Below are 12,671 nucleotides of genomic sequence, written 5' to 3' on the forward strand. Positions count from 1 at the left end.
GTGTGGACAGACAGCGAAGCAAATGCAAACAGGCCAAAAGCGTTTGCACAAAAGTAAAAAGGAGTACCACTTTAACAGCATCCATGATCAAATAGTAGCCAAACAAATTTATTTTCTGGGATAAAAACGGCGTTTTCGTGTAAATGACAGGCCAAAACGCAGGCGTTTTCCCATCGTGTAAACGGGGCCCTAGAATCGCTCCCCCGAGAAAATTTTGATTTCTCTGATTTACATATGTGCATTTCAAGACATATGAAGGCTAAAATCTCCATCACTCTTTCTTTATCTCTCAGTATCTCTACTATGGTCTGTCTCTTCCCCTCCTAAAGCTGAGCTTCCTCTGATATTCTTTTGATTTTTGTCTGTGTCAGTGAAGAAAGTAAACATAGGCTCAACTGATATTTATATACATCAGTTTTCCTGATTATTTTTGTCTGTTGTTTAAAGGTTGTATCAGTGATTTCAGGCCCAAACATAAATGATCACATTCATCTAATCGTTCCTAACGATCCGCTAGCTGCCCGCCCCATAAGCATGGCGTCAAAAAACGCGTCTCTGTTGTGAGGTTTTCGCGTGCAGCCGTCATAGGCAGCCGTGCACGAGCGCAAAACCTCACAACACCCACCCCTGTCGGTGATTGGTTGGAACACTATTTATTTTGGTTTTGAGTGGTTGGTGAAACCAACTGTTTTTGTGTGCAGATCTCAGAGCCTAGGCTGCCTACAGAGACGCGTTTTTTTGACGGCATGCTTATGGGGCGAGCAGCTAGCGGATCGTTAGGAAAGATTAGAGGATCGCTGATACAACCTTTAACATTTCTATTCTAAAACAGCTGTCAAATATGAAATGTTTAGTTTAGCTATATTTGATCTCACACTTCATGACCGTTAACTAAAGCGCTAGAACATGCGCTCAGCAGCTTCTGTGAACATAAAGCCTGTCTACTTTAATTTGATTGGTCATCTCAATATTCTGATGATGATGAGCGGCGACAGACCGCAGAGCTCAGACGAGAAGATCTTGGAGCTGTGCAATATCCTTGCAGCACTAAAGTAGAGTTAATACTATATTAGAGAATTATTTCACAACCTTTATTATATACACCTCAGAAATATACTTAAAGGGTACATAACATACACAGTTTCACCTAATCTCATGTTAATCTTGAGTACCTATAGAGTAGTAGTGCATCCTTCATATCTCCAAAAAGTCTTTAGTTTTATCATATTTATAAAAGAAAAATACAGCTTTCCGATTCTCTCCGGAAAAAGCAGAGCTCCTGGAGGCGTGCCGTGGGCGGAGCTATAGAGCATGTCTTTTTCCAGCAAAAGACAGAAATCTGATCCAGTTGTACTTAATGAATGAGGTCTTTTATCACTGGGACCGCTCCACGTTTTAATAGCAAACGATTTGCAAATCCAGCATCGACCTGGGCCTTGTTAATAAAACATTCGTCACTGAAATGACCAGAACACACAACCGCACTTGCTACACTCTGTTGCTGCCCCGGAAAAACAAACTGCATCCACTGTTCCTGTAACGCTGGGTTCTTTGGGAAGCTGAACACGGTAAGCTTTCCCTCACATCCAAAAACACACTTTGGAGACATTCTTGAACAAATCCTATGCAGCGCTGCCGATGATTTCCTGTTGAAGCGCGTTTATGTGTGCGGGCGCGCTTTTCCGAGAGAAATGTTCATATAAGGAGTTCCACTCTCATCTACGTCATTAGATCCACGATCGAAAAAACCCAGCCAAAACTTGAACCAACCCGGAAGTAAGATTTTCGACACAGAAATGCTCCGTTATTTGTCCAAAATATTTTTTTTAAACTTTGGCCATTTTTAGCATGATCATCTCTTTAACACTGTAAACAACTCTGAATACATGAAACACCATTGTACCCCCCCTTTAAGTCTGGACCTTGGTGACTTCATAACTGGCTACAGCCGTGGTTGTGGCTGGTTTAGACAAACTAACAGGAAAGAGAGGCGGCATTGCACTTGAAAGTGCTGGAACTGAAGATAAGCTACTTAATGTGAGTTTTTGTATGTCTGTGTAGATTAGATGAATGAGTGAAGCTCTTCCCACATGCAGTGCAGTGATACGGCTTCTCTCCAGTGTGGATGATCATGTGAGACTTAAGGTGTCCTTGTTGTGTAAAACTCTTCCCACACTGATCACATGTGAACGGTTTCTCTCCAGTGTGGATCCTCATGTGTTTTTTCCGGGATCCTAAGTCACTGAATCTCTTGTTGCAGTGTGAACACATGTAAGGTTTCTCTCCAGTGTGGATCCTCTCGTGTTTTTTCCGGGATCCTAAGTCACTGAATCTCTTGTCACAGTGTGAACACTTGTAAGGTTTCTCTCCAGTGTGAATTCTCTGGTGCCGTTTCAACTCTTCAGCTGTGATAAAAGTCTTCTCACACTCAAAGCACATGTGATTTCTTACACCAGTGTGTATTTTCTGATGAACTTTTAAACTCTGCAGATGTGAAAAAATCTTTCCACACAAAGAACATGAATGTGGTTTCTCCTGTGAATGAACTAACATGTGGCTCTTCAGGGCTGAAGCCCTCAAAAATGTTTTACCACATTGATCACATTCATGCAGTTTCTCTCCATTGTGGATGTTCATGTGTTCCTGAAGGGTTCCTTGTTGTGTAAAACTCTTTCCACACTGATCACATGTGAACGGTTTCTCTCCAGTGTGGATCCTCATGTGAGACTTAAGGTGTCCTTGTTGTTTAAAATCTTGTCCACACTGATCACATGTGAACGGTTTCTCTCCAGTGTGGATCCTCATGTGAACATTGAGATTCTGTTTGTATGTGAAACTCTTTCCACACTGACGGCAAGTGAAACATTTCTTGTCTCTTCTTTTCAGTAAAGAAATACTTTCAGTCTGTGAGCGAGTTTTAGCTCCAGTTTTGACATGATGATGTTTCTCCTCCTCTTCACTCTCCTCATTCTCCAGCATCACGTCTGAAATGATAGTTAAAAGTATCATGTTTCTGTAGCAAGGACTATTACATATATTAGATCAACTGCACAATTATCTGACATAATATTAACATTTTAAAACTATACAACAGTAATACAGTTCTGACAGTCTCTCAGATAAATATTACATTTATTTTAATATAAAAGTTATGAACAAGTAATTAGCCATTGTACATTTTTGGCAAACAAATGGCGACAACCAGGAAGTGACATCATTTGAACTCTTTCTAGAGTATGATGGGAAAATAATCTCAATCATTTGTAGTGTTGACTACATTCATCAACCCTGTTACCAAAGTTACAAGATAAATAACTTTTTATTATGAAATACAACTAGACTAACTTTGGCCTTGACATTCATAGGGAATTTGAAAGTTTAAACTCTAGCCATAGTCATTTGTGCGTGGGCTATAAGGAGGTTGCCGAGCTGGCGAATGGCCATAGCAGATGTTTAAGCCCTATATGATATAGGCTCATCAATTCTTCTTCGTCTTCTAACAGCATTTAATAAAATGGGTCCATCATGACAAGGTTCCCTCAATGCTCACAGCAGACCTTTTTTTTTGTCAAATATTCAGAAAAGAGTATACAAAATGCAAAACATTTTGGATGGAAACCCAGCCTGGCGAATTCAATTTATGATATAATATTATATATACATATATATATATATATATATATATATATATATATATATATATATATATATATATATATATCGTTTCCATCTCTTCTCGTTCTGTTTAAAAGAACAAAATCATCACTTCCCAGGATTTCTACCAATGACTTTAATATTAATAAGTTATTAACAGTCAAAACATGATAAAAACATGTCCAAATATAGCTGCAAGCAGCCATTATCGGGCCCAAGCAGAATAAGATGACAAGACATGCCAACATGGCTAAAAGTGTCAGACAAACTGCAACAATGAGAAAGACAAATGTTAAAGACATTTAAAGAGGATTTTAGGCAAAATAGCTGAAAAATCATATAAACAGTAATAAAATATGTAATAAAAATATGATTTAGTGGATTATCACTTTCGACTAATAGGTGGCGCAGTTACAAAACTGATGTGATGTGGTCAGAGTGAAGTGACAATGACACATACAAAGTTTGGTGTCAATATGTCAAGGCATTGCAGAGATAAAGCCTGAATAGTGCTTTTAGCATCATGCCTCAACTTTGCTGCTGTGCTATACGAAAACGGTTTCGTCAATCGACACGAAGTCCATAATCTTTAGTCGGCATAGTCTGGAGATGATCCGATTCGATTTTGGTGAAAATCGGACAAACGGTCTAGGAGGAGTTCGAAAAAGTAGGTTTTGAATGAAAATCAAGATGGCGGACAGGAAGTTCGGCCAAATAAGGTAAACTTGGTATCTATGTTCTCGGCTTGACCCAAGGAATCTATTAAGACCAGTGGCATTTCAATAGCCAGATTTATTCATAAGTTATTAGCCGTTTTGGAAATTTTGTTATAACTTTTGACCACTAGGTGGCGCTGCCTCTAAAAATTTTGAGTACCTTCAGGGGATGGTGCTGATGGCACATTTTGAGTTTCATAATATTACACCAATGCATTTGTTTAGTATAGCATTTTATTTCACAAAACTGTATTGAAGTCAATGAGAATTTCATGTTTTGTTCTATTATAGCGCCACCAAGAGGCTCAGTCCCATCATTTTTTTATGTGTCCTCAGAGAGAGCCCATACAGATGTGTGTCAATTTTGGTGAAAATATTTCAATTCGCTTCGGAGTTATAGACACTTATATGATAAAACACATAAAAAATGACTGACACATGACTTTGATTGGATTTTACTACCCCTTACTATCAATATTTAAGCATTTGGGCACTGATGTATAGCTATCGACCTATGTTTCCAAACTTCTGACGGTGGTTTCGTCTCAATCGGACTAGCGGTTTCGAAGATATCGGCAGATGTTTTTTAAGTGATAAATCACAACGCTACACAAACCATAAGGCGAAACCTAGCATGTTTGGTATCGTTAGACTCGGCAAGGATTCAGGAGTCTAATGAGATGAGTGTCGTCAATATAAGTCGACCACACCCAGAGTTATAAGCATTTGGGGGGGGAAAACACTAGGTGGCACTGTTTTGAAACTTCTCAGGCTCCTTCAGGACATTGTGCTGATGACCCATACCAAGTTTCGTAACAATCCGTTCGTGCATTCTTAAAATACAGCATTTTAGCACAAAATTCGAAATGGTCGACAGCCAAAATGGTCGATATGGTAAAATTGGATATCAGTCGACTCTGCATGTTGCCCTGAATCTAACGAATTTCATGATTTTTGGACAAACTGTTCAGAAGTTATTAGCAAAAATAGCCATTTTTTTCATATCTCTGGACCAGTAGGAGGCGCTGCGCCGAAACGCAGCATGTAGCCTCAAGTCATGCTTAGGATGACATGTACCAAGTTTGGTCTGATTATGATAAACTGTTGCGGAGATACAGCCTTACGTCTGTTTTCGGAAGCGCTACGTAAAATTTGTTCTTGGGTTTATCGAAAATGCTTTGACGAATCAATTTGAATTCCATAACTTTGTCACCACTGCCTGAAGATGATCTGGTTCAATTTTGGTGAAAATCTGAGCATCGGCCTAGGAGGAGTTAGAAAAAGTAGGTTTTTCAGATTTCAAATTTACATAACGGAAGATGATGTGCTAGGGTCCAATCGAATCATCATGAGCTCAGGAATCAGAGGAAAAAATAATTTTGTTGATAGGCCTTACAATTCAAAAGTTATTAGCATAAACGTGTGCAGCTTTGGACAGTTGGTGGCGCTAGAGGAACTGGTTTGGAGACTCCAAATTTGCTATGGTGACTGTTCAGACTGACCTCTATCAGTGTGCCAAATGACAGCACAGCACCGTGTCACCTGGAGCACTATATGCGTTCATCCATCATTATGAATTTGCAGGGCAAATCTAAGATTTATAAAGTGTCAAAAAGATTACTCTTCAACAGTTTAAGTTTGTATTCGACAGATTCGACTCTACAATCTGGCTTTGGAATTTTAGAACACCAAATCTCAGAATGATTTTACATTTTATGATTTTATCAACGTTTCAGATGTGTTGCTTTGTCCGATTATTCCATTTATGAATTAATTATTCAGTCACACTTTCTAAATGCACATCTTACATTCCTAAAAAAAAATCACTAGGATTTTCTTCGGTAAATATGTTGACAGAATTTATGTTGTATAATAGGCTAAATGATCAATCTCAGGCGAGTGCACAAGTTTCATTTTGGAGATTTTGTTCACGTCTTCTGGCAATAACCAAAACATATCGTAAAGTTTTTCAGAGAACCATGTAAGCTCGCGCTGAATCGGCCCAAAGTCCGGCGTCCGGCCAGCGCGGAAGGTCTTAACGTGTTACTGTCCTTTTCTCCAGGCAAAGTATTTTGTGATTAAATGCAATATATGAACTCGTTTATTTCATCTGACTCCATAAATGAAAAGGTTTTAATGATATCTGTGGATCATTAATCATGAGTGAATGTTTGACTATTCCGTTTAACTCTTCAATGAAAATAATATCAAAGTCAGTTAGAATAATCAAATGTAACAATTTATTATGTCAGGCAAATGTATCATGCCAATTTCATAATCAATTCAAAGATAATCGATATAAAACACATCAAATGCTCTGGAATAAAGAGAAGATGCAAACCCAACTTTAAGAAATACGTGAGGCTAAGAGATCTAGGCTAAGAGTACAGAAAGGGCCTCGATCTCCCTGCTGCATTTCAATAAATAGTCAGACCTCTTTCACATGGAAACATGTGGTAACAAAAGAAATTTGCATTCAGAGGTAGCACCTCTTGGGGGTGAGTGACCATTTGTCTTGAGAGACCACCTTCCTTTGTAAGTCAGCTATCCATAAACTCTTAAAACCTTTTTACCTTGTGTTTTACTTATTCTGAAATGAGACATTTGTACCAGTCGCACTGTGACATTTTAAACGATGCCAAACATGAAATACTCTGTGATAATCATTCACATTAAACTATACATTTTCTTGGGTGATCTTCAGGTGATCATCTGAGCATGAGAGAGAGGGGGTGAGGGGAGAGGGAAAGAGATGTAGATGAAGTTGATTCGGAGGTGAGACTTTCGTCTCGATGGTGCACGAGAGCCAGTTCAAATGGTAATCTCCAGAAAGGTCCTTTTGTCCTCTCAGGGTCCGGTCACCCCCGAAACAGACTGTCCAGAATTTCCTAATTTATCAATTCTTACAACCATTAAAGATGTGTATTATGCGACCTCATTATCTTGCAACTTACATTACCCTAACAGTCAAAATAAGCCAATTATGCCACGGATAAGATTCAGAAAACCGCTTCACAAATAACAGAAGTGCATCCAAGTTTATATAGCCTATTATATTGTTGTGTTGGAAACACGAATAGCAGTCTAATCCAATAGATCATCTCCAAAACATGACACGTAGTGCACTTTGTAGACATTTCTTCCACTTCTTAATAGATTTTTTTACACATTTAATATGAATATAGTAAGTTATTGATAACATTATAATTATCATTATACTTAATTTTCCTGAACATAGGTCATAAGAAAAACATCTTTCAGTGTTTGAGACGGTGGTGTCAGGGTTCTGTCACTTCTATCTAGTTTATATCTTGGTTTGGTGACAGAGCTCTGACACTGTGCTTGTGTTATAGTCCTGTTTGCTGTGAGCACATGGCTTGTCATTATTTTTGTGTACTGCTTTATTATATTTATATGTTCAGAGTTATTTTTGTTATAAGAAGAAAAGTTATTAAACCTGTTATAGTATAAAAAAAATTGTAACATTTCAGTAACGAGAAAATACTGTATATCGTGATAAAAGTTTCAGCAATTGTCGCAACATGAAAATTTTATACCGTCACATGCCTACATACAACTTTATCAGAAATTATAAACAGGTTTTGTTTAATTTACACCATTATGAAAATTGTGTGATTTTGGTATGTTTAATATTTATTACTAATTAATACTAATTACTTTTTCTACTACAAACACTAAATCTGATAAACTGCTTTATAACCTTAATGTTCTTCAGCCTCACTAATGAAGAATCAGGAATAAACACCAACCTCTTTGTTCTTCAGTGTGTTTCATTCTGCAGTGTTCTGGATCTCTCATGTTCTCACTGTCCTTCAATAAACTCTGTCTTTGCAGATTTCAGCTCTTCCTGATGGTTTGATGCTCGTCTTCACTTGTAGCTGATGGGAATATTCCAGCATTTATTGGTGAATTGCAGTGGGAGGAGCTTCACTGAAGGAGGAGGAGCTTCACTGAAGGAGGAGGAGCTTCACTGAAGGAGGAGGAGCAGATCTGACAAAAAACAAATTTAAAAGATTAGTTAATGAATTTATATATTTCAATACTAATTCAAGCATTACTGAGGTGTGTATATTAGAGCTGCATGATTCTAGATAAATGGTTATAAAAAAATGAATCTGCACTATTGGGATCAGTAAGAGTTTTTATTGTAGTGAAACAAAATAATATTCTTCAATGATTCAATCAAAAACAATAATACTGAAAAAAGTGATTACATTCTTCTGTTTTACATTGCAAAGTGTAATTTATTCCTGTGATCAAAGCTGAATTTTCAGCATCATTACTCCAGTCTTCAGTGTCACATGATCCTTCAGAAATCATTAAGAAACCATTTTAATATCGCTTCCCTTCAAGAAAAAATACTGACCGCAAACTTTTGAACAATTCACACACACTTACAGACACACACACTTACAGACGCGCGCGCACACGCGCACAAGCACAAACACACACACACAGTGGCCCGAGTGGTCATGGGCGTCAGTTTGGATTGAAATGTGCTGGGGACAGAGACGCATTCGGAAGTGCTTTTTCAGAAGTGCTGGATACAATGACGCATTCATTTTTTTTCTCTCTTTCGCGCAGGTTATGTTTTGAAAGACGATGTCCTAGCTCAGGCACGGGCACGGCCCCACTTTTCAACAGGCTCACCCCAAACTTAAAAAAAAAAAAAAAAAAAAAAACTTTTACTATATTCAAATTTTGTCAATAGGCTAATTATAAAAAAAAAAATCGCCAATAAGCTCATAATTTGTGCTAAAATAGTGTTTAATTTTAAAAAACATTTTAAAAAGCTGGTTATATTTTGATGTTTCTGCGCAAGTTCAGCAGACAGTGAGGTTCGGGTTTGTTCCGATCAGAGCTTGTGAGTGGAGAGCGCATTTCTGAATATTCCGCTCCGCTCGCAGGGTCGCTCGCTCAACACAGATGTCCTTTTGCCTGGTTCGAAAATATGTGGAATAAGGGCTGCTTCCGACTAAAAGTTTTTTTTTTTTTTTTAGTCGACTAGTAGGCTAGTTGTTCATTTAAGTCATTCGTGGACAAATCGCCCCTTTATATTAATTTAATTACTTATATAGCCTACAGGATAATGAGCGTTTACGTAATATAGCCGCACTCAAGCGCACGACCGCACGCATAAAGCTTGCCACAAAGAACCGGTAAAAGTAATGATTATGAATGCGTCTAAATGTGTCTAAATGTGAATGTGAATGTGCATTATACGCTGAGTTTCGGTTCATTTGTGAGATGAACTCCAGTTCACTCGCCGGCGCCTCCATGTCGTGATTCTGCTATATTTACTTTAAATCCAGGCAATCATGAAACATTGATTAAAATTAAGATATAATTAATACAAAACGAAATTAAATTTAAAGAAAGGCAGCTGTTCTGTTTGAGGTCTCTGTGAAAGTTGTAAAGCAGTGCCGCTTTCAGAGCGCTCACGTCTGTAACCGAGAACTGACACGTTTTTTTCCCTCATAAATGCGAACATGAAAAATAAAATAACATTAATATTATAATGTTTTTTTGTTGGGTCAGACAATGATTACCAAATTTCTCTCTCATATTGCTCCTCATAACCACTGAAAACGGTCAAAAAAATCGAACCAAAAGTCAAATTAATATGGACGGAAGTTAAAAGTGGTGGGTACAAAATGACTCATGACGAAATCTGGTGGGTACGCGTCCCCCCCCGTCCCCCCCGAAATCGACGCCTATGCGAGTGGTATGCATCATCTCACACATGCTTCCACACGCACACTATACATACATTTATACGAAGGACATGCATTAATTTAAGAATAATCTTTATTTAAACTTTTCTCTTTTGTCATTCACATTCATTTGTTTCAGTATAATGATAAATCATAATAGCCACACGAAACAAACAATATTCATTAATTCTTTATTGTTAGATTTGCATATGTTTACATTTACAACACATCTTTATATACATGCTTACTGATTTGAAGTGCACAAAAATTAGTTAGTTTGTATCTGTTACTTATAGTTGTTTCTATTTTGAGTTTAAAGTTTACCGGTGATGGTCCGCTGCAGCCGCGTCCTGGCGTGACGAGGATTAGCGTCCGGGCAGAAACAGAGAACTGAAGCATTATTGGTTCCGCCTGGACATACCATCATAGACAGTATATGCATACCGTTCGCTGCGAGTTGCCCGGGGGAGGAAAAAAAGTTGATGTCTTTATTAATTGATTCCTTTAGTTGTGCATTTATGGCATTTCATTACATTTTGATTTCCCTTATCTTTATTTAATATATATATCTGGTTGATTCGATTTTGAATGTAAGGCTGAATTGTTTTCCCTCTTAATTTGTAATGGGGTCCATCCTTTCCTTTATAAGCTGTTGCTTTGTTCATTTGAGGAGGTCAGTTTTAGTTTGTTTGGTTTTTGGCTAACTGTTTTTTTTTTATCTCATTTTTTGTTTGTTTGTAAGAAATGTATGAGTTTGTAAAGCTGTTTTTTAGGGGTTCACGCATGAAATGCTAAAACCCTATTGTAATTGTAAGGATAGTAGTGTTTTTGCGTAGCGCGTCTGTGTTGTACGTCACGCATCACACATGACCAGCGTCGGCCAATAGTGAGCCTACGTGGTGACGTGCAACACAGACGCGCTGTGCTAAAACACTACGTGAACTCACTCGAGGCCCTTAGAGAAGGAAATGAATAGTGGAATTAAGTCGTTATTTTTGTTTACTTTTTGCGCACACAAAGTATTCTCGTCGCTTCATAAACTTAAGATCGAGCCACTGATGTCACATGGACTACTTTGATGATGTCTTTATTGCCTTTCTGGACATGGACAGTATGCCGTCCATTGACTTTCAATGGAGGAACAGAAAGCTCTCGGAATAAATCTAAAATATCTTAAACTGTGTTCCGAAGATGAACGGAGGTCTTACGGGCTTGGAACTACATAAGGGAGAGTCATTAATGTCATAATTTTCATTTTTGGGTGAACTAACCCTTGAACAGAGGAGTGACGTGGGCCCTCTTGGGCTCGTTGAAGACGAGACGAGCTGCAGTGTTCTGGATCATCTGTAGAGGTTTAGTTGCACATGATGGAAGTCCAGCCAGAAGAGCATTGCAGTAGTCAAGCCTAGAGATGACCAGGGCCTGGACGAGAAGTTGTGTTGCATGCTCAGTTAGGAAAGGCCTGATCTTCCTGATGTTGTGCAGTGCAAACGGCATGATCGAGCTGTCTTTGTAATGTGGTCTGTGAAGGTCAGCTGGTCATCAAATATTACTCCAAGATTTCTGACCGACCTTGATGTGGTTATTGATGATGAATCTAGCTGGATAGTGAAGTCGTGCTGTAGAGACGGATTGGCAGGGAGGACGATATCTATCTATCTAGAGAAGTAACTTTTAAGTAAATTAATGACAAAGTGTCAACCACATTATTCCTACATTTATCTTACCTCTCATTAACATATTGGCAAAGGATTTTATAAAAAAATAAAAAAAGAAGTACAACAGACACCAAATATATGTAAGAATAAAGATGAAAGAATCAAACTTAGAAAAATACATTTATAGATTTGCAAGAAACAAATAAAGCACCAAGTGAGTTTTTTTGTTGATTTTTTGTTTATCATATTTTATATGAAACGTGTTTAAATCCAGATTATTGAAATAAAAGCTGTTATGAAACTTACCTATATCTTGCAGATGTCACAATAGCTGATCGTGTCGTTTGCTCAAATCTGTTGACAATAAAATGAGCTTAATGTGGCAATTTACAGATCTGAAGACATCAGCATAATGAATGAGGAGAAAACAGGATCTATTGACATGAAATAAAGAGGCTTTTCAGCTGCTCTGATAATAGTGATGAGCCATAGACTATCAATACCCATTCAACAAGCCATTCAGGATCAGCAGATCATCTCACTTTATTATAAGTATTTGCTGCTAGAAACAGATTGTTTGAGTCAGAATATCTGCTGAAAGACTATTAAAATGCTTTAAAATGACTATTATTTCTCAAATGACACAGAAAACATAGTAATAATATAAAGACAGACACTATGACACCCATCTTTATCAACCATTGTAATTTGTCTATATGAATCTAAATATAGTTTGATTTCCTAATAACAACACAGTAGTTCGCTAACATCTTACCGTTTTGTATGTGAAGAGAAACCAAATCATGAAGACTGTATTTTAGTTAGCAGACACACGAATCGCGCCGAACATGATGGAAACTATTCAGAAACTAAAAATGTTGCTTAAACAAATGAAATATCGTGACCTG

The 12,671-nt window shown here is 37.7% G+C and overlaps 1 protein-coding gene across 1 annotated transcript; it reads right to left on the minus strand.

Moving 5' to 3' along the window:
- Positions 1 to 1,071: 1,071 nt before the first annotated feature.
- LOC311085079 (uncharacterized protein) lies at positions 1,072 to 10,489 on the minus strand. The gene is made up of 3 exons (XM_084117497.1): positions 10,430 to 10,489; positions 8,141 to 8,381; positions 1,072 to 2,984 (listed from the first exon to the last, which is right to left on the minus strand). Exons 2-3 carry the CDS (start codon positions 8,187 to 8,189, stop codon positions 2,029 to 2,031), a joined length of 1,005 nt encoding a protein of 334 aa, XP_083973623.1. The 5' UTR covers positions 8,190 to 8,381; positions 10,430 to 10,489; the 3' UTR covers positions 1,072 to 2,028.
- Between the last annotated feature and the right edge of the window lie 2,182 nt (positions 10,490 to 12,671).

The sequence above is a fragment of the Abramis brama genome, assembly GCF_963993115.1.
Source record: "Abramis brama genome assembly, chromosome: 6".
Lineage (NCBI taxonomy): Eukaryota > Metazoa > Chordata > Actinopteri > Cypriniformes > Leuciscidae > Abramis > Abramis brama.